This window comes from Callorhinus ursinus, unplaced genomic scaffold (genome assembly GCF_003265705.2).
Source record: "Callorhinus ursinus isolate GAN/ISIS: 27379988/994484 unplaced genomic scaffold, GSC_fseal_2.0 scaffold29, whole genome shotgun sequence".
Classification (NCBI taxonomy): Eukaryota; Metazoa; Chordata; class Mammalia; order Carnivora; family Otariidae; genus Callorhinus; species Callorhinus ursinus.
In genome coordinates, this window is record NW_027397091.1 from 14,611,479 (window position 1) to 14,637,752 (window position 26,274).

The 26,274-nt window shown below is 45.8% G+C and overlaps 1 protein-coding gene across 3 annotated transcripts in view; it reads right to left on the reverse strand.

The window, feature by feature from the left end:
* The window catches only part of BFSP1 (beaded filament structural protein 1), a 72,282-nt gene that overhangs the window by 18,596 nt on the left and 27,412 nt on the right, over positions 1–26,274 (reverse strand). For 2 of the 3 annotated variants that reach the window (XM_073878429.1, XM_073878428.1), the window contains exons 2-4: positions 13,947–14,007; positions 4,422–4,517; positions 1,863–1,955 (exon numbers count right to left, since the gene is read on the reverse strand). In XM_073878429.1, coding sequence (XP_073734530.1) covers positions 1,863–1,955; positions 4,422–4,517; positions 13,947–13,967 — 210 coding nt within the window. In that variant the 5' untranslated portion in view covers positions 13,968–14,007. Of the gene's footprint in view, positions 1–1,862; positions 1,956–4,421; positions 4,518–13,946; positions 14,008–19,389; positions 19,980–26,274 lie in introns of all 3 variants that reach the window. The other variant, XM_025876941.2, reaches the window with a different exon arrangement.

The following is a 26,274-nucleotide window of genomic DNA, read 5'->3' on the forward strand; positions in this document are numbered from 1 at the left end:
TAAAACACTTTTGAACCAGAGGGAAAAATGAGTACGTACAATAAAAATAAGATATGTGGAAAGAAATCTCTGACAAAGAAAATTAAGGTGTCAGGAAAAGCTATTTTAGATCTTTGTGGAAACCTGTTACACAAATACGGAGAGCAGGCACCTGAAATGGTCATTGGCGGGCAATTCGGACGAAAATATTCCCAAGAACAAGCAACTTCCCTTGGCAGAGTTTTAAAGTGTCCTCTAGGGGTGCCTGGGTGGCTCAGTCAGTTAAGCACATGACTCTTGATTTCGGATCAGGTCAGGATCTCAGGGTCGTGAGATAGAGTCCCGCATTAGGCTCCACGCCCAGCGTGGCGCCTGCTTACGATTCTTTCTCTCCCTCTGCCCCTCCCCCCGCCCCTCCTCCCACATGTGCTCTGTCTCTCTCTCTCTATAAATAAATAAATCTTAAAAAAACAATAATAAAGTGTCTTCTAAAAGCAAATGCTGGGGTTTCTTCAGCTTTGAAATAAAAAAAATTAAAACAAAAAGACTCAAGCAGCCAGCTCCCCTGGCCCACAGGTCCTGCAGCTTGTCTGCATTCTGCTCTGGGAGCTTCTAAATGAGGGGGTCAGGGTTCCACCTGCCAGGTGGCTGATTAACTGACTTGGGGTGTGGTCTAGGCAGACTTGCAGGCGAGTCCAAGTGTCTCTAGGGTTGAGCACCACTGTCCTAAGTCATCCTTGCAAAATGCCCAGAATCTCACCAGTTGACCAGTCCACCAAACCTTGTATCAGCCTAACACAACTTCTGGAAAAGGGGCGCCGTGACATTTTTGTCGTAATCTGCATTATTGTCCGTTGATTTTTACATGTCTCGGGTTAGGCATCACAAAATTCATTAAGCCACATTAGGGAAAAACTATGCCAGCAGCTAGAGAGCTAAAGGAAGAAGGAATGTGGAACGTTATATCAGAAACAAGGTTTTTACATCCAAATTCACATTTTTTTAAAAAATCAGCTCCTGTAATCTCTTATTTTTTTCCCCCGTAGTTTTCATCCCACAAACGCACATATTCATTAACAGAGGCCGACCTTGAAAATACAGTTACGAATTGTGGGGGACTCTCTGTATTCAAAGTTCATGGTCAAGCTGATAAGGAGAATAAGAAAACAGACAATTTAAAAAAAATGGGCAAAAGATTTGATCAGATACTGCAACAAAAAAACTACACAGATGGCAAAGAAGCCAACGAAAAGATGCTCAATGTCATTAGTCATCAGGGGATGCAGTTAAAACCACAGTGAGATACCCAGCATACCTGTTAAAAGAGCAAAAAGCAAAAACAAAACAAAACGCCGACACACCAGTGCTGGCTACGACACAAAGCAACAGAAACTCTCACACATTCGTTGCTGATGAGCTGCAACAATGCAAACTGCTTTGGGAGACAGTCTGGCAGTTTCTTATGAACTACACAAGGAAGAGCAGCCCATAATACTCAAGAACAAATGCCTAAGACAATGGTCAGAGACACACTTTGTGTCCTCAGCTGTCTAAACACTAGTGTTCCCAGTCTAAGTATAAAAGAACAAAGGGTAAACTTCAAACGTACGCAGAGTGAGAGTGGGGCCAGTGAGCCCAGTGCAGCTTGGCGCCCAGTCTGACCTGACACCTCACCTGGGTCTCTGTTAACTAGGCCCTTGGGGGCCTAGTTAGAGGTTTTAACTGCTTCCCCTGATGACTAATGACATTGAGCATCTTTTCGTGGGCTTCTTTGCCATCTGTGTAGTTTTTTTGTTGCAGTATCTGATCAAATCTTTTGCCCATTTTTTTTAAATGGGCATCCCCAGATATGCTTTCCCTGCAGCTGGGGCTCTGATTCTTACCTCCCTCATCCCACTTGTAATGGCAGATGCTTGAGGGGTGGTCTGGACAATCTGCTGCAGGATGGTGACATAGGTCTGAATTTCCAGAAGATTCTGTTGGGGGAAGGAAAGCGTTCTCATTAAAACTTGAGCTGCTTGAGATTTTGCCTCCAGGACCAGGTGACCCGAGGGATAAATGCTTTCACATGTTCACCGTCACAGACAGGACAGACTGTGACCTGAGCAGCAGACATTTTAATCTTCACAAGAGTAAGGGGGCAGATGAAGAAACTGAGTCTTGATTGATCTCGCCATTTCCCTTCAGTGACATGGATGCTTTGCTGCTGGTTTTCCTGGAGACCAGGATGGCACAGCTATGAGAGAAAAGCAGAGACGGGGAACAAAGAGGCCCCCACAGGGTACAAAGGACCCTTTCTGATCCCAGAACAGGGCAGTGGTTCAAAGGATGGTCAGTCAATCCCAGACTAAATCACTTACTAGCTGGATGTGGTCTCGAGTAAGCAATTTAAACCACCTAATGCTCAGGGTTTTGCATATAAGAGGACTAACAGTCTGGACACGGTGGCTGATCCCCTTTCCCAGCAAAGCACCTGTGCCCAGCTCTGTGTGTGAGAGCACATCACAGAGAACTGTCCTTGGCCAGACAATGGTCCAAGAAGCAATACCCCTAAACCCACCTCGCCCCGACCCGAATCAATGACTCCTTGGCACAGGAATACAAAAAGCCAACCCTCTTGCCTCAAGGTGGGACCAACCCCGTGGAGCAATCACACTCCAGAACCCTCCAATGGGGTCAGGCTGAGGCAGACTCCAGCTAAGCCCAGACCCCTGCTCAGCTCCCACCCCTGTGCCCCTGTTCCCCTTCATCTCCTCCTGGAAGCTCACCATTAATACAGCAATCACACAAAAATCATCACTTGGACTCTGCTCCTAGGGAGCCTGCCCTACGATACTAACTCACGAGACTGGTGTTAGGACCGATGAGATAATACACAGAAGCTTCACAGTGTGAACTCTATTATCACCCCTTCAGTGTGAGCAATGGGTCCTCCCATTGGCATAGGCAGATCTACACTGAGTCAGGAAGAGAGTCTAACACCTACTGAGCATGCACCAGGCTCCAGGCTGTACCGAGTGTCTCACCTATACTCGCATGCTGCCTCAGTTTCCCCAGAAGCAGACTGGTAGAGATTGAACGTTGTGACCCTCCAAATGTCACATATGGAAGACCTAACTTGCCCCACTGGGATGGGGTGTGGAGGTGGGGCCTTTGGGAAATAACTAGATTTAGATGGGGTCATGAGGGTGGGGCCCCGTGATGGGATTAGTGCCCTTAGAAGAAGTAACACCAAAGAGTTGGCATCGAGGAAAGCCCAGGTGAGCACACGGTGAAGAGACAGACATCTGCAAGCCAGGAAGAGGGCCCTCCCTGAAACCTGGCCCCTGCTCGCACCCCCAGCTCAGTGTTCCAGCCTCCAGAACTGTAAGAAACAAATTTCTGTTGTTTCTAAGCCACGGTGGTACTTTATTATAGCAGCCTGGGCTGGCTAAGATACAGGCCCTGAGAGACAGGTCTGAGTACAAACAGTTTATGTGGATGAAGGTGCCTGGAAACGTTATTGGAGGGAGAAGTGAGACAGGAAAGGGAAGGCAGCCAATAAGGAGCACGTTACCAGGTAAGTTACCACCGTGGGCACCCAGTGCTCAGGCCTAGCGGGGATCCCTGGGAGCCGTGCAGAACCGTGCAGAACAGCTGGTGAGAGGGAGCTGGGGTAGGAATCCACCCACACGCATCCATCACCGGCTGAGGCTGCTCCAGGGGCAACGCGTTCCATGAGGCAGAGACACCCTCCACTGCCTGGAGAGCGTCCGGAGGCAGAGCTGTGGATACTGGCAGTTGGAAGGAGGCCAGAGCCCACCAGAGAGGTCAGCCCCCAGGACCAAAGCCAGGCTCACCAGTCCGCTACAGTTAACCACACTGCTGTGCAGAAGGAGGGTCTGGTGTTTGCATGTTGAAGATGAGGCAGCTCAGAGTGGGAAGGCCACTTGCCCATGGTTACACAGCTCCAGGATGTGATTTGTCCAGTACACCAAGGCCCCCCAAAGTCAGGCCTGTGAAAAGCTAGTGGGGGTGGGAGGCAGAGCAGAGTGCTGCACAACAGAAAGCTCCTGAATGCCAACTAACTGGCTTGGAGGCAGAGTGAATATATATAGATTACGTTTTCTGCACTTCTGCATTTTCTGAGCTGATACAATGACAGGTCCTAGCTTACTCAAGACGGATCTATGCAAAATCACTTTGTGAACTGTAATGTACTCAACAGACATGCGTTCCCAAGCCCTCCCGTCAACATACACACAACTCTCTCCTCCTCTGCACACGCCTTGCTCACTAAGGGCCATCCAGCAACCAACCGCTCACCTACTTGGTTCAGGGGCAATACACATAAAAGGCACCCACTGTAGCAGGCTCATGTGTCAGCCACAAGTGTCCCGGCCTTGTCTGGCCAAACCCAAACCGGTTACCCGGGGGAAGGGCTTCAGAAGGTTCATGGTTACCTTTTTGTACCTGTCCTTTGCTGCACTGATGTCGTCCTGTAGAAACTGGGCTTCGATCTGAAGGCGTAGGTTATGCAGTAAGGCTTCGTCAGCTTCCTGCAATGAGAAACTGAGTCACACATCTGACTTGGAGGGCTGCACAGTGGAGGTATTGGCACATGGGTGTGAAATCAGCCAGATGTATGGGCACACGGACCTCCTGGGTTCTTATTAAAACATAGTCTTGTTCAGTAGGTCTGGGAGAGTGTCTGAGATTGCATATCTCTAGTAAGGCATGGGGTTAGGCCATTGGACCTGGTCTAGAACAACTGTCCACAGAGATTGATTTTGCCCCCAAGGGGACATTTGGTAATATCTGAAGACATTTCCAATTGTTACCACTTGGGTGCTGGGGTGTGACAACTGGCATCTAATGAGCAGAGGCCAGGGATGCTGTTAAATATCCTACAATGCACAGAACAGCCCCACACAACAAAGGATTCTCCTTTGTTGAACAGGGGGAGGAGCAGAGGGAGAGGGAGAAGTCCAAAATGTCAATAGTGCCATGGTTGTAAAACCTTGATCTAGAAAAATCAGGGAGAAAATTCGGATACAGTTATATACCAACAGCCTTAAAATTTAAGTTACATCTATATTTGTTCTATATCTCATCATCAGGAAGTTGAGTTTCTAAGACTAAGAAAGAGTTTTCTGTTAACACTGAAAACTTCATTTTAATAGTTTTCTCCCAAGGACTGCTGACACTTACCCTGATGCTATGTATCTTTAACACAAAATGCATTTTTTTAATGAGTGCTGTGGTAAACAGTATTTATTCCTTTAAAATTGGACATGACACTTAGGACACAAGGCTGAGTGTTCTCACCATTCTGATAGTGCACTGACTTTCATCTCGTTGCTCTTGTTTGGGTAAACTAAATAGGTTGAAATACTGTGCTCTTAATAAGATAGTGCTATGGGGACGCCTGGGTGGCTCAGTCGGTTAAGCGGCTGCCTTTGGCTCAGGTCATGATCTCAGGGTCCTGGGATCAAGTCCTGCATCAGGCTCCCTGCTCAGCGGGAAGTCTGCTTCTCCCTCTCCCCTTGCTCGTGCATGCATGCTCTCTCTCTCTCTCTCTCTCTCTCTCTCTCAAATAAATCTTTAAAAAAGATAAGATAGTGCTGTGATGGCTGGAACTCCCTTAATGCTATAGCAATCCAGCATGATACTACCAGTGAGCATTACTTGGGTTCCTCAAGATTGTCACTCTCCTGAGACACCTCTGCCATGCACCCCTGCCAATACCTGAGGCCTTGCCAAATGAATTTTTTACTGACTTATTAACGACTTGTTAAAAAGCATAATGAATGGGAACCATAGGCTTTCATCTATAAAGGGGGATATGTAGTTGTCTAACATATTTAAGACATTCTCCATACTTGTGTGAGCAGAGTTAAAACAGTCAGGCATGAACACTGGCCAAGATATTTTGAGACATACCAAAATATCCTATCACTAAAAGGATTTAGATTCCAGAGAGGCCTTTTGCCTGTACTCCTTGGAAAGACACTTGATTCCTTAATCATTCCTAAAAAGATGACTGGTGTGGGAAGATTCTGATTGCCAGATGCTGAAATAAGGGATCAGAATTCCGACTCCAGTGGATCACCTGCCTTGAATGAGCTTTCCGCACAAAGCGCAGCCTCAGCACCTACCACATCAGAGAGCTGGGACTTCATGAGACTAGCAAACAGGCTGTATGAACTTTAGGGCTACATCAGAACAAACGCTTAATTAAGAAATACATGCCTGTGTGAATTTGGCCTGAAACTTGAGCAAAATTGTGGGGGGGGGGGGCGCAGATAATCACCCCACCCAACTCAAACTTCTGAGGTTATTTTATCTACCAAAAAGAACTTTGAGTTTATCTTTTTTTTAAGACTGTATTTATTTTAGAGAGAGAGCGTGAACAGGGGGAGGAGCAGAGGGAGAGGGAGAAGCAGACTCCATGCTGAGCACAGAGCCCGACATGGGGCTCAATCCCACAACACTGATATCAGGACTTGAGCCAAAATCCAGAGTTGGTTGCTTAACCGACTAAGCCACCCCAGGCGCCCCTGAGTTTATCCTAAAAGAACTTCAGGGTTCTACAAAATCAACTGGGTCAACTGGCAACCACCAGGCATGTATCTTAAAGCATTCCTTTTTGCATAGGCTTATGTAAATAAAAATGAAATAAGCTATCCTAATACGCACTGTCCAAGTCTCAGGCATAATTTAAAATGCTCTGGTAGCTACATTAAATAAAATGAAAAGAAATGGGTGAAAGCAATTTTAATAATTTATTTTATTTCACCCAATATACCCAAAATATTATCCTTTCACCATGTAATCAAAATTTTTAAAGTTATTAATGAGATATTTTACAGTCTTTTTTTTTTTTCAGGCAAGGTCTTTGAAACCTGGTGTGCATTTTACCCTTACAATGCATCACGATTTGAACTTCCAGTGTTTCGATCACTCCCCAGCGCACATGGCTGATGGCTCCCAAGCAGGACAATGCAGCTCTACAGGATTAATTTTGGGCACAAGGGAGCATTCCATCCTTCCTCAGTGTCTCCTCCAGGTTTCTGCCCCAGGGGGAACACCCCCAGTTTCTCTCCTCTCATTTCTAGTTACTACATCCTTCCCTCTGAAGATTCTGAAGTCCCTTGATGGGTACCAGGGAGGCCAACACTGAGCAACCAGGCAGGAAGGGAACCCTCAGACAGAAGGAGAGAAGGACCCCAACCTGGAGCTGGTTCCCTGCCCACTGCCCCTTGACTCTTCCCTGCTTTCCCCAGGTTCTGCTCACTTCCGAGCCTGGAGCTGGGCCTCTGCTGCCTGCCGGGAGATGCAAGAGCATAGCAAGAAATCTCACCCTTTGAAAGACGCACACAGAGTCTGAAGTCTTTTTTTTTTTTTAATCAGAAGTAAGAGAATGGACCAAATTACAAAATAGGGATGCACAGCTCCAGGTACAGGGCTCTGAACTGTCTGAACTAAATTAATGTGAAAACTAACTCTGGGCCTTCAGTTTCTGGGCTCATTCTTTTGATGAATGAATTAACCAGTCGCTGACTTTTGACGAGCTCTGCCCTCAGGGCAGGGGACAGTACTGCAGAGTTCAGTGAAACCTCAACAGCACTGCTTCTTCCTTCAGAAGACGCACACTGCCCACCCCTGGAAACTCAATGGATGCACCTGTACAATCAAGGTGTTCATTCCCCAGGGCAAGTGAGCAGGTTCCCAGGAGGTCCTGGTGACTGGCTCTCTGAATTACCCAGAATTATCACATGAGCCAGGTGAAGTCCCTTCGTGAGAGAAATGGTGATACAAAGAAATCCCAGGGGTCTTTCCAGCAATGGGAAAGGGCTGCAGAACCAGAAAGAGCCAGGATAATTTACAGACTCCAAAAGAAAAGTAGCCAGGTCTCAAGAAGGACAGAAAGCAGGGCAGTCCCAGGACTCTAGCAGCAGGAGGTAATGGCTCCCCCCTCAGGATGACTGGCTACAAATGAATTCGCCTCTGCGTCCCCTGGAGTCACATTTCTGGGAGAGTGCTGTGATGGCCAACATGGGTCCCATGACCATCCGCTTCACTGACAATCCTACCAGGACCCCAGGGATGGGAAGGACAGTCAGAGTGTGTGGGGCTGCAGCTCCATTCCCTTCAGGAGCAGTGGTCTGCTGTGGAAGTGATTCTCAACCCTGTGGATGGGGCACCCCTTGGAGGGGCATGGCTCAGTTTGGGGCAGAGCTGGTCAAAGACCTTGAGCCAGTCCTTCTGGATAGGCTTCTACCCTCCCCTCCCCATTACCCTTATCCCCCCCTCCCACCACACCCCTCTTAAGACTGCTGAGGATGAAGCGAGGCAGAGAATTCTCAAACATCTTCATTTTTACCAAAAACTCACCCACGATTAATCCATAATCACCAAAGCTGAGGAACCGGAAATAGGGTTTCAAGGACCCTTTGTGTCATGACTTCTAAAGGGATCAAACCCTCGCAATTTTCAAAATAGAAGGGACCCTTGAGGTCATTAGGCCTCAGATGTTTCTTAAGTTACATGTGTCATTTTTCAAACAAAATATCCCAGGATGCCAGTGTATAGGGGCAAAGCAGAGGCATGCTTCTGCAAGGACATGATCGCAGTAGGGTAGGGGGCCAGGCCCCCCCAAGCCCCCAGCAGCCCTCTTCCCTCAGAGGGAAACGCAGCTCAGAAACTAGAGTGTCTCCTTACAGATGGACAGGCTGAGGCCAGACTGACCAGTGGGTCATGCAGCTAGTTAGTGGAAGCTAATAGGACACAAAAGGACTGGAATCTGTCTCGGGCTTCTCTCTACTAGTTAAGAGGTGACAGCCAAGCCTTTAAAACGACTCATGGGTGATAATAAAGGCCAGCCGATATTTATCCTTAAAATAGGGATTACACAGATGCTTCTGCAGCACATTCTCTTGCTTTGAGGACAATCATCTGACAAACTGCCCCCAACACTCACGAAGGTGAGTAGGTGCCACTGGAATGTACAGTTGCTGGTGTGGGGAGGAGGATTCAATGGGGAGCACTCCCTTTTGTTTGCACCAGGAGTCAGAAATGTGTGGACGCTTGTGCTTTTATTATGCTTTGGATGCTGTCAGCTGCATTTTCAAAAGCTCTACCAGCAGCAGCATCTAGATTTTTTCCAAATGTAGACTCTGTGTCAATAGTCTAATTTTAGAAAACATTCCAACCCTGATGTTGTATGTGTTGGCAATCTAGGCCAGTGGTTCTCAAAGTGTGATCAATGACGGCTAGGGATAATGAGAAATGTAAAATGACTCAGGGTATAAAATATCTGGCAGATCCCAGACCTACTGGGTCAGAATTTCTGGGGTCAGGACCCAGGAGTCTGTATTTTAACGTGCCCTCCAGGTGCTGCTGGTCCACGCGGAGATTTCAGAATCACTGATCTAAACCATTTTTTTGAGAAAGAGATTAGTCACTAGAGTCCAATGTGCCTTTGAAGAATCAGCCTGCCAATCCATTTACAGAGATGCCAGAAATCCCACGAAAATCCCAACTGCCTATATCTTTACCCAGCCTCAAATCCAGCATCCAAGCAGCTGCTCAAGAATGGGTATTCAAGTTCTTTGAGATGTCTAGTTAATTAGGGTTTAATTAAAAAACACTTCAACCTCGGATGTCAAAAACCTTCCCCAGAACTGTAGGTTTGCTTTCCTTCCTGGTGCTAAGGCTGGCCTGGAGTATGGTGCTGAGTCTGTTCTAGAGCTCTACTCCCTCCTTCCCACTGCCTCACCCTCTCTCCCTCTGCACACCTCCTGGTTCCTCCTCTGCCCTTCTGTTCTCCAGCCTCCCTACCCCCAACCCCATCCTGAACTCAGCTTTCCCAGTTCCCTCTTCTCTGCTCCTGCTCTGGAAGTTCTGGAAGTTCGTCTCCAGCCTCAGAGTTGTTCTTAGGCAAATGAAGCCTTGTAGCCCTGAAAACAAAGGCTCCATGCCCCTTCCCCAAATGCCCTTGCTTCTTGCCCTTTCCCCGGACGCACTGAAGATACACAAATTGCATGGAAAAGCATATACGGCAGTTTTAGGTACTTCTTAAAAAATTGTTTTTAAGTGAAAGCATTTGACTAGAACCCACATCATTTTAAAATTCTGGGGATTTTAAAGAAAAAAGGAGAGAAATCTTAAAGCCTCCTTAGAGTTTCCTTAAGATAAGCAACCCCGGGCATTACTGGGACTGATAACCATATCTACATAGAGAGACGAGTCCTAGAGGTTAGCCAAACCCAGACACTTAAAAGTCATCAAGAATTCTTACTGCATCAAAAGTCTTAAAATCTGAATAACTGTGGCCCAAGTATGTAAGTGGTATGTTGAGGCATTTATATTATTCAAAGTACCTAGCAAAGAGTGGCTTGCTTTAGATTTTTGGGCTGTTAAAAACACAGGAGCTCTGTTCTGAAGATGTAATGGCATGGGCAGTATTAACAGATGACGGCCTGGTGAAAGAAGCAGCAATCCTTCTCGTCAACATACATTGTGATATTTTCCAAGCATGGTGCAAAGACGGGGTCAGTGGTTTCTCCTCTTCCCCATTCTCCACGGCCACATCTAGGGATGAATCCCTTCCACAAGACCAAAGGAAAGGGGGCACTGACACGGAGCTGACAGTCGAAACCATGTTGATCTGATGTAGGCAGACACTCAAAGATTTGTCAACCAAAATCACGGATATGACCAGCCAACCAGACGAGAATGTACTCCTCCTTTTCTACCTTCTCACGTGACCATCTCGATGGACAAAGAACAAGAAGGTCCAGCCTTCCCCTGGCCAACCCCTTGAGTTCCTGTGAGGCAAGGACTGGGTTCATGTTGTTCACTCCAGGGAGTTCTGGAAGGGAGGAAGTGATCCAGGGAAAGGAACAAAGGCGATGAAGGTGTATAATGAGCAGCTTACCACTGTGGACAACCACACCTCAGTAGTGCTGAGGACCCTTCGAGAGACTGTAGAACTCACCTCTGAACTGTTGCTATGAGCTGTGGGGCAGCTGGGGAGCTCATCCACCTACTCCCAGCCCTCAGCGGCCAAGGGTTGCTCCTGGGGTGCTAAGGCCCACACGTTCGGACTATGCCTCCTGTGCATGATGCAAGTTCCCACAGCCAGAGACATGCAGGAAGCCAGCCAGCGTGCTCAGCATGTCTGTGCGACCTCAGGGGTGGCCCAGGGGATACGGATGGGGCACCAACGTCAAGCGTGCAGGGGTCATCTTTACCCAGGGACTCTGGCCTTGTGTCTGTCACCTGAGAGAGATTCCCCGACTGTCCTTGGGAGGCAGAGAATGAGCCATGTGCACAAAAGACTTCTGACTACACATGCCAAGGATGGGCTATGGGGCTCTAAAGTCACTGAACCTCACCAAGGGTGAGGCTCCTCACCGGCAACAGAGGGGTTGAACGGGGTCGTTCCTGAGGGTAGAATAAATAACCACAAAACCGTGCCAAAGCTCCAAGCTGGTGCGTGGATATGGCTAACTCCCTGCATCATATGCTGTGCTCATGATTTCTGCTATAGACCGGGCACCACCTGTATTAATAGTCACTCTGTATTTTTCCTCAAATTGATTCATCTACTTATATGCATTCAAAAAGGAACTTTTTGATGTCACCTGCTATCGAGAAGTTAATCATGAAAATAAATTCACAGCTATTAGAAAATTATTCCTTCACACGCCATCTAAAACCACCTCCCACTCCACCAGAGTCATGAATCCCACACTCTGGGGAAACAAAGCTGGCATCCATCACATCAAGTGCTCTGTAATAATGATTGTGACAGGCAAATCACAGACACTATTATGTCACTTCATTCTTACTGTGCATGCCGATAGACATCCACTCCATGGTGGTGGCAACCATTACTGCTCCTACTTCAGAGATGGAAGAAGCCGCAGCTCAGAGAGATGAGGAAATTCCCCCAAAGTCTCATAGATACTCGACAGTGGCATGAAGGGTCCTATTATCAGGTTGCTCTCCGTTTTTGGACTGGACACTCGCTTGTGAGCAGAAGTGTCTTTCCCCGGGCCCAGGGAAGAGCTACGCCAATGCCCTGCACCAGCTCTGGCCCGAGTTGCTGGTAGCATCTTTCCCCGGAACTTCTGTAACATTTTCATGGCACTGATATTCCAATTGTCCTCACTGTCACAATATACACAAAGGGAGGCCTTTCCCTTCCCTGGCCTTATCTCTGATACCTTATTTTTCTACCTGCAAATATGTCTTGCTTTTGTAATAAGAGAACAACAACAGAAAGCTGGAGCTTGTTTTTAAATCCAGTGTTACTTCCCACCAAAGCTAAAAAGAGGGACTATACTCTTTCTCCCTCCTCTATGAAGAGTGCCCATGATGGGACTGCATGAATGACAGCCATAAAGTAAGTCCAGAGGGAGCCCTGCTTGCAGTAAGGACAAATACTCACAAAGCAAAATGTGGTGGTGTTGGGGAGGGGCTGCTAAACTGGCATCTAAGTGAAGGGTGTAAGGCACCTAAGTCCCTGAAAGCAGTGGTCTGTGGACAAGATGGCGGCCCCGTCTGGCGGCCAGGATCACCACCCAAAACAAGAAAGGGGATGAGCTACGAGTATCAGCAGAAAAACGGGGTGATGTCTGATGCTAATAACACCCAAATCCCAGCTCAACCTTTAACAGGCTTGGGGCCATCGTGGCCCAAACCAATACAAGACCAATCACTGAGTCTGGGCACTGAGGGCTCTCCTAAGCACACCCTCACCTCCAACTCTGTGTTTCTGTCTGGGGTGTTCACATGGTGGCTGGCCTGTGACAATCCAAGTTTCTACTAATTGACCTTGGTGATTACTGACAGTACCTCCTTTCACACAGTGTCCTGGTTTGAATGATACATCATATGTTCACACAGGGAAGGGCATAGGAGCATCATGTGCAAAATTCAGTTTCCCTAGGTTCTGGTTCTAACGTTCCCACCGGTTAGCAGACTAATCCTAGACAGCAGAGGTTGGACAAGGCCAGGGACTGGCAAACATCCTGAGCCAATGCCGACTATCTATAGTGGTTGCCCAGAGCTCCATGTGAAGAATCCTAAGGCCACATCGGGGTACGGCAGGGAAAGGTGCTGTGTTTGATCAGTAATTCTGATGAGGAATTATGGGTGTGGAAAGGAGGGAAAGGGGACAAGCAGCCATGTGCCCTAAATAAGCAACCCTTCAATGAAATAGTCTCCATGGGTCTTTCTGCTCGGACATTTGAGCTCTGAAATGACAGCTCTCTGCCATCCCTGGTTTTGTCCAACCTCTGAGATCCAGGATTATTCCATCTGGTACTCAAGTTCCCCTGGCTAGAGCAAAAAATCCAATCAGTTAGGATGATGATGGAGGGTCTGAAGAAGGAAATTCCCTGCAAAGGACAACCCTGCAGGACCCTGCAGGAGGGTCTCCAGCAAGAAGCTAAGAATCCCTGGTGGCCCCCACATGGCTACTCTCCAAACTCTGAGAGGGGAGAGCACGAAGGGAAATGGAAATTTCTTCCTCTATTCTCTGAGAGTTCTCCTGCAGAAGAGCAATCTCGAGACTCTCAGCCAACAGAGTAGACATCCTTACATCCCAATAACCACTGCCCAAAGCAAGTTTCTTCAGTTTGGCGTGTTTGGAACCATCACATCTGAATGGCACAACCGGAGCTTGTCACTGTAGTGCTGCCATGTTTGAATAGCCCAGCACAACCCATTAAGCTTAACATCTAGGGTTCTCCAGCGAGACCCCGTGTGTTGCAGGAGAGGAGTGTGTGTCTTGGGTGTGTGAGTTCACACAAAGATTTACTTGAAAATTATGAATCAAGAAAGAGAGTGACAGCAAAAGAAATAGGTGAACCCTAAAAAGACACAGAGAGAAGGTGTGTGACAGTCATTTCAGTCCCTAAGTTCCATTCTCAAACTCAAGTCCGGACTCAAACTCAAGTTCGTACTCAGCTCACCTTGTTAAGCCGTTCCAGCATTTCTTTTAGGAGCAGTTGACATTCACATTCATTTTCATACCTGCAAATGGGACACATAAGCAAAAGTTGGACAACTTCCGTGATTCCATATGTGATGATCACACAATCAGCATTAAGTTTCACCTGAGATGAGTACTATGCCGTCTCTTTAAGGAGAGGTCCCTAAGGTTAAAGTAGTAGCTAATCCTGCACTGCTGAGCCCTCGGCTCCGCAACCTCTGCCACAGGCTGGCGCATGCACAGAGTGCTGCTGTAGCCACTGCACACGGGGCTACCGGTGAACGGTGAATGGAACAGGAGTTCCTCAGCCTGGAGGCCCATCCCCCCACCCAGCCAGCCCAAGGATGAAGGAATTGTTTCTCCACACACCCCTAACCCAAGCACCGCAGTGGCACAGAGGCTACCCTACATGACCTGCAACAAACGCCTTTAACCTGACCTTGTTTGGGTTGTCTGTACTATTGTATTTATCCACATGTGTCAGTGTTTCTGGATTATGCCATTTAATCCTTACAAAACCCTGGAAGAGAGCAGTTATCATTGTTCCCCATGTGAAAGATAAGGAAACTGAGGCTGAGAAACTGGCCCTTGACCTCAGGCAGCTGCCCCGGACACTTCACCCTCATCTCTGTGCCCTCGCCCCTGCACACCAAAGGCCTGCTCTGGGCCAGTGGGCAGGGCAGGCTGGACAGGGCAGAGTCAGTGCCCCTGGGGCAGCCCTCAACCTCTGACAGAAGGTGAGTGGGTACATAAATAGCCCAGCTCCCTCACCCTCAGCTAGGACAACTGAAGTGTTTCTCCATCTGGCATGCTAGCTCCAGGTGCCCATGATGTTAATTTGCTGGCTAACGCACTCAGTGTTTTCTGCCTTCCCCGCCTGCCTCACTTCCTCACTCCCCAAACTTGCTCCTTGAGGTCACCTTCCAGATAAGCTACTAGCCGTCAAACCCCTTGATCGGGCTTGGCTTCTGGAGACTCCAAACTGAAAGAGGGGTAGAGTCAGGACTCACACTTGAATCTGACACCAAAAACTATGCCCTGATAGCCACACCATGCTGCCTGGGTAGAGCAGAGAGACCCTCCAAATTTAAACATACACAAAATTGATAATGCAACAGATACTAGGAATGAGTGTAGTTTTCCTCCTAGTCACCTTCTTCCCTGGACTTGTAGAAAATGATAGGGATCAAGGAGGCAAAGAAACCCCAGAAATCATTCTGTTCAAAGAGTTTCCCTCTAGGGGGAATTTTATCCCCTTAAGAAAGAGATAAGGCCCCTTCCCAAATGACTGCCCCCTTGTTCCCTGTAAGTTGGCCCCAATATCCATCCTGGCCTTCTTCCAGGAGTCAGAGCCCTTGATGTTTGGTGGGCACAGGGCTGCCTAGAGGGAAAACTACATTTCCCAGCCTTCCTTGCAGCTAGGTGTGGCCATGTGACCAAGTCTTAACCAATATGTAAGCATAAGTCTGTGGCAGTCTCCAAATATCTTTGATAAGAGATGATGTGGGTATGTCCTTCTGCATCCTTTCCTCCATCCTGCCCCTGAAACATAGATGTTGCTTCCCTGAAGGCCAGGCACAGACTTCTGAGCCTCAAATACTATAGAGTGGCATGCTGAGCTGCTTCCTAGGCCAGACCTTGAGCAAGAGAGAAATCCATCCTGGGTAACCCAATGTCACTTTGGAGTTTATGCCATTTGTGGTTGAAACTAATCCTAATTAGCACTCAGCCCAACCCACAGAGCATAGCTTTCAGAGCCCTTGCACACCCATGCCATGGGCTCAAGTCAAGTACTGAAAGAGGTGCTAGAAAACCACGCAGCTGGTTTTCTAGCAGAATTAGAGTCCTGACTTCAGGGAAGACTAATTAGGAATATGTGTGCTGTGCATGCTCCCAGCTCTAAAGTCACCTAAGAAGCTCAGTTATAACCAGTAGGCAAAGCTTTACATTTCCCACCAAGATGTCACATTTAGCAGTTTCTTTTGTGTGTGGCTCTAATGGAGCCAGAAATTATTTTTTACTAGCTAGTTAGCTTTGAGAATAAAACTGTTAACAAATTCCAAATTTTCTCATTGCTCTCTCCTGCTAGAAACATCTAAGAATTTCTGTAGCTTAAAAACATGTTTGATAAATAATGCAATAACATGTTATCGTGGGTAATTTTCATGCTTTAAAGACAAGTCTAGATATTATAGACAAGTGATTTCATTATAAAGAATTCATAAGAATTCGTAAAGTGAAAAAACACATTGGCTTCAATTACCTGATTGTTTTGCATAATTATTTTTGGTTTTTAACAATTTAGACAATTGACTGTATTCATCAATATATTTTGGTAGTTTTGTTTTTATTTCATTCTTGTTTTATTTAGTCTTTGCCTGATGTGCTGAAAACCTGATTTTGAAATTATTCAACTATCCAAGTAGAGAATATGCCTACCAAGGCTGCATATACCCTCCCACTTCTGCATTATTTTCACCTGGCTTTGGCTAGCCATCAGCTCACCTCTGGGATGTAAACCAAACTTGCTGTAAGTGTGTACCCATGCTTGTGGATGGGTATGATTTTCATAATCATTTTCAAATCCCAATACTTCAGGCAGAATATCAAAGTATCTCCAAGGGGGCAATGGGAGGGAATAAATTAATGGGAATTACTAAATATATCACAGAGCTGAAGACATAGCTATGACATCTAACTCAGAACCAAGTGAAATTAGGAAAAGACCAGGAAAACTCAACATGGCCATTCCTTCAATGAGGGGCTCAAGAGAGTCACGCCGGCCCAGCCAAATCACTGGGGCCTAATGCCTAGGTAAAGACCATTTGGGGATCCAGGGTTTCCTGCTGGCCCACAGAGCTGCCCTTGGTGTCTGAAACAGTGCACGCTTCCCTTTGCTTTAGAAAACACATGCTTCATTTGAATGAGATCCTATCTCTGGGTCTCACTCCACAGGAATCCAAGAATGGATCCTCTCCAAGACACAATGGTCTAGAAGGCATAGAGTGAGAAAACCCAAATTCAAGTCCTGCCACCCACAGGCCCTCCCCAAGCCTCAGTTTTCCCATGAAGGGCGGTAACAGGTGGATTTCCAGATCCCTTCTTCCAGCTCCAAATATGTTTCTATGGATCAAACCCATAATGAAATAGGAATGAAATCAATGAGGGGCGCCGGGGTGGCTCAGTCGGTTACACGTCTGCCTTCAGCTCCGGTCATGATTCCAGGGTCCTGGGATCAAGCCCTGCATTGGGCTCCTTGCTCATCAGGGAGTCTGCTTCTCCCTCTCCCTCTGCCCCTGCCCTTGCCCCTTCCCCTCCCCCTCCACTCCTGCTCTGTCTCTTGCTTTCTCTCTCTCTCAAATAAATAAATCTTAAAAAAAAAAAAAGGAATGAAATCAATGAGTATGATCTGATAAACATGCTCAGTACATTTTGTTGAATAACCTGCCCATGATTCAGATCAAGAATGTGGGACTCAGACATAGAGCATGTTTGCAGAAGACCCTCTGGCTACCCTAGACCAGGAGTCCCCAAACCTGGCTTTTCATTGGAATTACCAGTGGAGCTCATAAAACTTAACATTTCTGGGCCACACCTGAATTCCAGGGTGGGGCCTAGACATCTGTATTTTTAAATTAATTTATATAACTTTTAAATGAATAAATCTCTTACGTGGTTAGACAATTTTTTTTTAATTACATAAAAAAACTGTTCCATTAAAAGTCTCCTCTGCTCCCATTGCCCAGTTCCTACTCCCCGGTCCTCCATCTGTAACCAGTGTTACTGGGTTTTCGCATGTGTCTGCTTGTGTTCTCTTTTTCCTTATGCAAGCAAAAAATTTTACTCTTCTCCCCCTTCTTTTTAAAGTAAATGATAGTAACACACTATTGCCTTGTTTTACAATTGCATAGCATTCCATTGCATAAATGAAGCACAATTTGATAACCTATCTATGAATAGGCATTTAGGTTCGTTCCAGGCTTTTGCTATTGCAGATCACACTGCAATACGGGCATGCCATTTTATGCCTGCTGGAGCATCAAAGAATGAATTCCTTGAAGTGGCCCCTGCAGAGTAAAAGAGCACGTGCATTTATAACCTGGGAGGATGGTGGCAAATTGCTGAGCATCCGTTTTTCTTTTTAAGTTCTTCAGGTGATCTTATCTTCTTATTCAGTCTGTGGAAAACGGGACCATGCTCTGGACCAGGATTTCTGAGATTTCAAGCTTAACTCCATTTCTAACCAGCTCCTGGGTGATGGCAACGCTGCTGGTCCATGGACCACACTTCAAGTAGCAAGACTAGAGGACACACATTGAAATAATGTCCAGGTATCAGCTGGGCCTGCTCTGGGCCAGTGGGCAGGGCAGGCTGGACAGGGCAGAGTCAGTGCCCCTGGGGCAGCCCTCAACCTCTGACAGAAAGGTGAGTGGGTACATAAATAGCCCAGCTCCCTCACCCTCAGCTAGGACAACTGAAGTGTTTCTCCATCTGGCATGCTAGCTCCAGGTGCCCATGATGTTAATTTGCTGGCTAATGCACTCAGTGTTTTCTGCCTTCCCCTCCTGCCGCACTTCCTCACTCCCCAAACTTGCTGCGATGCAGTAAAGATGATTAGACTTAGCATGCCCAGGACCTGAATTCCATCCCAATGCAGTGAGGCACTAGCTGAGTGACCTTGCCCCAAATCTTGACACTGTCGAAGCCTTAGTTTCCTCATCTGCAAAACACCAGTACCGTCCATTACAGGATAAGGCTGTGGGGATCAAATAACATGGATCCATCTCAAAAATACTGTGCTGTGCAAAAGGATCCAGACATATAAGAGCACATCTGTAAGATTCCATTTTTGTGAAATTCCAGAACACACAAAATTAATCTATGGTGACAGTACTCAGAACACTGGGTGCCTCCAGGTTTTTTTGTGGGGGAGGGGTGCAGGGTGACTGGGAAAGGACAGGAGGGAACTTTCTGGGGTGGTGGAAATACCCTGCTTGTTTGGGTAGTTACATGGGTACGTACATTGTCAAAACTCATTGAACTATGCACTTAACACGTGTACATTTTTTAAAAGATTTTAATTTTAAGTATTCTCCACGCCAAATGTGGGGCTCGAACTTACAACCACCAGATCAAGAGGGGCATGCTCTAACAACTGACACAGCCAGGCGCCCTCAAACCTGTGCATTTTATTGCATGTAAATTAGACCGAACTTTTAAAGCACATTAGAAGTACATGATACCACTTCATTTAAACTGCGAAGTGCCATCGGAAGGGAAGGGGTCCCGGGTGAGGGAGAGGCAACGCGCGTGCACGCGCCCCCTGCGGGGACGAAGTCCTGGGTCGCCAGGCGACCGCCCACGCCCTGCCTCCGTTCCCCCCCCCCCGCACCCCGCCCCCCGCGCGCGCGGCCGCCGCTTACTTGCTGCGGAACTCGTCGAGGGCGCGCTGCGCCTCCGCGCCCTGGCGCTCCAGCCGCGCGCGCTCGGCTGCCAGGTCCCGGGTGCGCTGGCGGTTGCCCTCGACGTGGCGGGCCAGGGCGTCCTCCGGGCCGGCCGGCTCGCCCAAGCGCTGGAAGGCATCCAGCTGCCGCCGGAGGACCGCGTGGCGCTGCTCAAGCGCGCGTGCCCGCTGGACGTGGGCGGCCACGCGCTCGCCGAGGCCCTGCAGCGCCGCCAGGCTGGGCGCCGCCACCCGGCCCTCCACCGGGCTGTCGGGCTCGGCGGCGCGCGGCGCCTCGTCGGCGAGCTCATACTGCTCCTTGCGGGTCTGGAAGACGTAGCTGCGCCGGTACATGGCTCCTGTGCGGGCGAGCGCGCGCGAAGCCGGCTCCCAGAGGCCGTGCGCCCAGGCGGCTGGCCGCTAAATAAACATCGGGGGCCCCCCCGCCGGCACGCTGCTGGGACGTTCCAGAGCTGGTCAGCTGTTGAGCTCAACACTGGGCCCAGCCTCCGGAAGAATAAAAGAGCAGTGGGCCTGCTTTTGTGCGCCGGATTAGCGGACCATAGAGCTCTGGGGGTTGGAAGGTTAAATTGGGCAATGAGGTTTTTGTTCTGTGATTGTTAAAGCCTGTTGCTTTATGATTGAATGGAGGGTCAGGAGGACAAGAGAGGCATGACTGCTTCCTCTGGGAAATGTGAAGGAAGCCCAAGGGAGCTTGTTAAACTTGGACTAGCTCAAGAGCCCGAGGACCTCTCGCTTTGTCTCCTCTCTTTCCGTCAAACTCTCAGTTATAGACCTTTTCGACAATACCATTTTTTCCCTGATTACTTGAGCAGTGCTTTTGCATAATTACAACATGACATTTAGGAATCCTTTTGTTAGGGGTTCTTAACCACGGATGCAAAATAAATGGCCCATCTCGGAAAAACTGTGATGCGTGCTGCAAGCGAGTTCTTACTAACACCTATGCATATTTGTGAGAAAACATTCTCTGTACAATAACTTAACAAACAGATGCACGGTTATCATTGGTAACATCGCCCTTGTTCTCAGGGATTCTGACATCCTTTCTGTAGTAGGAGAAACCAGTAGAGCCCCATCAAAATATTGGCATAATTGCTTCTTTGAACTAAAGAAAAAAATCCTTACAGCTTAAAAGATTTAATAAATTGGCCAACTCTCAATTAGAGAATATGAAAGAATTTTTTGACACTATGTTTCATTTTAATTTGTATTACAGAAATAACAAAGCTAGGCTTTAACAAACTTAAAAGTAAGTTGTGGGTGTTGAAAGAAACTAATAGCATTTGATGAAAATGTTCCAATGTATAAATATTTTGTCATATCTCCAATTTAAAAATCATTATCAAAAGGGCTGTTTTCCTAAAAATAAGGATTGGCAGTACCGTATGATTAACAACTATAAAGATTGCACAAAATTACATAATTATACTACAAATTAAAGTCATAGTTATAAAAGATCAAGAGTATGACGCAGATCTTTGATGGGTTTATTATTTCTCCAAAAAGACTGTAAGATAATGGAATGAATTTAGTCTAGAATGAATCCAAGGTAAGGTCCAAAGTTGTGGTGGTGGTATGATTATTGTTCTACTTTCTTAAACCATTTAAAAATAGATTTCATGATCAAATCAAGGAGAGCCACATTAGTATTTTTTGTAGATACACATATATCATGGTGATGGCATGGTAAATTGGTTTCAGGCTTCCTAGAGAGCAAAACCAACACAGAACAAAGGTTATATAAGCATTCATTTCCTTTGACATCATGTATCAGTCAGCTATTGCTACAGAACAAACTGGCCCCAAACTAAGTGGCATACAAGAAGGAATATCTAGCAATACACTCCCAGGTCTGCAAGTCAACTGGATAGCTCTCCTTCAAGCTACAGGTCTTCCAATCAGCTGGGAGAGTTCTGCTCCAAATGTCTCTCATCCCCCTAGAACTAGCAATGACAGAAGGACAAGAGTGAGCTCTGCCACACAATCTCATTCCAAGCCTTTGTTTGCATCCTGTCCGCTAACATCCCATTTGTCAAAGCAAATCACATGGCCATAGCCAAAGTCAAAAGTCAGGGAAGAGGCATGGCCCCCCACCCTGGGCCATGGCAACAGTGTGGGTGCGTAACTTTCATACTGGAGTGAAAAATTGGGACCAGCAACCCAGTCTACCACACATAGTAATCCTATTTGAAAAACAGACATCCCAGAAACATAACAAAGGAAAAAAATATTATTTCAATAATCCAATGGAACAAACAGAAAATACCTACTCACAAAGCATAGTCTCAAGGAGACTCAACAAATTAAGACACAAGGAAATCTTGGATAAGTTCTAAAATAGAGATCCTACCAAAATGCTGTGGTTTTACTTAAGAAGCAGCAGTAAGTAGTGTGTGGGTAGAGAGAAGTTAGAATTTCAGGCAGAACAGCATAAATAAGGTGTGAGAACAAATGGTGTGAAGTGCAGTGGAGTGAGCCATGTGCTCCATGAATATAGTGAGCCTGAACTGAGGAGAGCCTGGCAGGAAGGCTCCCAAAAAGGAAAGTTCTGAAGGAAGGGCTGAGCAGTGGATGGAACATGAGCATCATCTCCACCCATTCCCCCCAAGCCCTACCAAAAATGGCAGCAAAGAATTTATTCTTAAATTAAAACTCCACAAAAATAAGGAGGAAAAGATCACAGTGGGCAAGATGTGCCAACAAATTTTCAGAAGGCTCAACAAGAGACATTAGTGGCAACTGACATAGCAAAGTGAAGACATGTGAAACCTACGTTCCACAGAGGGGACTGGGGCAGAAAAACAAGCTGGTTCATGCGAGAGACTCTCAGAAAAAGTTAGGAGTTGGGGCGCCTGGGTGGCTCAGTCGTTAAGCATCTGCCTTCAGCTCAGGTCATGATCCCAGGGTTCTGGGATAGAGCCCCTCATCAGGCTCCCTGCTCAGCGGGAAGCCTGCTTCTCCCTCTCCCACTCCCCCTGCTTGTGTTCCCTCTCTCACTGTGTCTCTCTCTGTCAAATAAATAAATAAAATCTTTAAAAAAAAAAAAAAGATGATGGATGTTAACTAAACTTATTGTAGCAATCATTTCACAATGTAAGTCAGATTATTATGCTGTACACCTTAACTTACACAGTGTTGTATGTCAATTATATCTCACTAAAACTGGAAAAAAATTGTTAATTCATGCCAGTTATTGAAATGTATTGATTTACTATACTCCACTTTTCTTATAGTATGTGGCTTCATTGGCTACTAAGATTTTCTTCTAGTCTAAGTCGCTAAGGAAAAAAAAGAAACTGACAAAGTAACTGAAGCCTTTTAGCATGCAGAAATGAGTCTTGAAGGAAGTTAAGTATTTCTCTTAAAAAGTTTGAGGAGATTAATGACAAGGGTCTAGACAAATAAGCAAACAAAAAACAAAGCAATTAGTAACTCCAGGAAAAACAAAAAATCGAGGAGGGAATGCAATATAAGTATCGATTTGACTCAATGGAAAAACCATATATACATGGTCCTGTTGATGAAACACTTATTATTGATTTATCTAAAATTTCTGATATAAATAATTAGAAGAATGGAGATGGTGGTGAGAAGCGTATATGTGTAAAAAGATTCATCATCCTTCATAGGGGAAAGGTAATACATAAAATCTACAATTGATAAACCAAGGAATAAGAGTATTAACTTATTAGAATAAGAGTTATAGAGTATTTAATATAGTTTTAAACACCAGGGGTTAAAAATGTACATAACTTTAATGTATAACTTACCACTTTGTACTTTGTGCTTACCTTCATAGCCTCAGCTCAAGTCCTTCCCTCCCACTACTAGCATGTGAGCTACTTAAAAGCAGGTGTCATGTGTGAATCATCCTATCTCCCAGCACTTGATTAGTGTCTGGCACATAGTAGGGGTTCAGATTGTTTCAATGAATTTAATGGGGGAGTTCAGAGGGATAGAGTAGAGCAGAGAGGGAAGGAACAGGACAGAAGGCAATTCTTTTTCATTATAAAAATTAAAGTTTGTGGTGTTACTAGACTTTAAAAATATGTTTCTATATTAGTTTGATTAAAAATATTAAAATTAAAAACATTTTTTTGGTTGGTGATTCAGCCCATTTGGTCTAGTCTCTACTGCGATAACAAACAATCCTGCAGTCTGAGGGGCTTGAAACAACAAGGTTTATTTATCCCTCATGGTACATGCCTGTCCAAGTAAGGTCCACGGGGGCCTCTGCTTCATATCATCCTCTCTGCATAACATAAAGGCTATCAGAGCTCCCACCATCTAAAACATTGCTGGTCATCATAGAGGAAAAGTGGGAGCAAACTCTGGCTTGTAAAATTTCCACCCCATCACGTCAAACCGGTAAAAGTAAGTCATACAGCCCCACCTAACATCAAGTACTCTAAGAAAAGCATGGACCTGGAAGGAGCAAGAGTGGGCATATTTGTCAACAATCCTCATGACTACCCCACTGGTGGGAGATTATTCAGTAGGAATGGAGATCATACACATGAGGAAGAAACCATTGCTGAACGAATTTGTTAATTCAAGAGATTGTCAGGATAGATTCCACAGGGCTTGATGAATGATCAGATATGGAAGAGGTACCCTAAGTGCAGATGAATTGCACTAGTTTGGGGCTGGGGCTGGGAAATGGGTGTTGTGAGAGTCAGAAAGCCCCGAGGTTAGGTTCTGGTCCCACCACTTTGACAAGTGACTTAACCAGTCAGGTTTCGGCATGGACACTGTAAAATGGAAATAATCACTTACATGAAAAGCATCATGATACATTCTAGCTTGCCTGAGATGATCCACGTTTATGACTTTATCTCAGAGTAAGAATAAGCAGCACCCTCTTTTACCCTCAAGAGTTTTTTGGTTTGTCTGAGATTACGGCCTCTCTTATTCTGGCCCACATAACCTGAATATCTAGCCTGAATCTAACCATAAAGAAACATCCACACAAACCCAAAATAAGAAACATGCTATTAATAAAAATAGAAGGCGATGATATTCTTTCAAAATGCTAATATCATAAAAGAAAAAGAGAGACTAGACAAATGTTCCAGATTAAGGGAAACTAGGGAGACATGACATCCACATGCAATACCAATCATAGATTCCATCCTGCCCTGGAGGAAAAGAAAATGACCTTTATAGGTCATCACTAGATCCCTTGACAAAATTGGAATATGGACAGTCAGTTAGATAAAAGAATTTTATCAACGTTAAATGTACTGAAGTTTATGACTATACCAGTTAAATAAAATGATCTCTTTATTCTTGGAAAATACATTCTGAATGATCAAGGAGTAAAACACATGACGTACACAACTTATTCTCAAAAGATCCTGAAAAGCATGGCATGTATAAATACAAACAGAAACATCAATATAAAAATCTTGGAGAAAGAATGAAATAGGAAATGAGGCAAAATAGTAACACCAGTTCCATTGTGGTAAAGGACATATGGGTGTTGTACTATTGCAATTTTTCTGAGAAAGTTTGAAATTACTTTCAAAAACACTTATGAGAAGTGTGATCATCTTATATGTTAAGCATTTAGCAGTGTAACCATTTAATAAATATTACGTGCTTTACTTTATAGCCATATATATGCATAACAGCAAAGAGAGAGAGGGACAGAGAGGAAAATGGTTTAGCCAACTGTGCAGTAACAACACGAGAAAATGGTCTATAACCATCGAACAATTTAATCACGTGGAAGACATGATGATATAAATGAAAATATTTATAACAAACGTGAAGGGGAGCAGGAAGACAAAAGACCAGATGCATGGTGATTACAGTCATATAAAAATAATCATATGTATATAATCCAGTATTAGTGTCATGTATCAGGTTTTATGTTCATTGCATCTTCTTATTTCCATTTAAAGTTGTTTAAATATATAACTCTTCTTAAATGTTTTAATTAACATTTTTATTCACTGAACAACTCTTTTAAAAGCCTGAGTATATAGGCATAGATACTTGCCTTTTAGCCAATTTCATACTCTACAGTTTTGAGCTTTCTCTTTCAGTTTGGATACATCCTCAGTTCGCTTTGGGCTTTTTCCAGACACAAAGGGTAGCGGAGAACATTCTGTCTCTGCTGTTTTCTAGTTGTGTGGCCTTGAACAATTCACTTAACCTGCTTTCTAAAACGATGGATTTGAGCAGAAGACTCTCCGAGAGCTTTCTGCTTGTTAGGGGCTGAATTGTGTCCTCTACAATTCACGTTTTAGTCCTGATCCCCAGGGCCTAGGAATGAGACTATATTTGGAGATAGGGCCTTTAAAGAGGTAAATAAGGTAAAATGAGGTCATACGAGTGGGCCCTAATCCAATGTGACTGGTGTCCTTATAAGAAGAGTAGATTAGGACACAGACACTCACAGAGGGAAGACATGTGAGGACACAGGGAGATGGTGGCCATCTGCGAGCCAAGGAGAGAGGCCTCCGGAGAAATACTCTGCCAACCCCTCCATCTCAGACTTCTAGACTCCAGAACTATGAGAAAATAAATCTCTGCTCTTTAAGCCACACAGTCTGTGTTACTTTGTTATGGCAGCCCCAGCAAACTGATTTCCTGCTCTAACATCTTGATTCCTCTGCTTGCTCTCCTTTTATAGGCCATCCTTTCCCCCAGGGTATATAACCGTCCGCCACAAGAGGGCCACGCTGCCCTAAGAGTGAACACTCTGCAGGCTCCCACCACCACCCCTTCCCCACCCCCCCACCCCCCCTCCAGGGCGGTTGCAGATCACAGAGGGGGCAGATGGATGCACAGATGCACAGCTTGAAGGCTTTCCACAAAACTGGATCAACTCAAA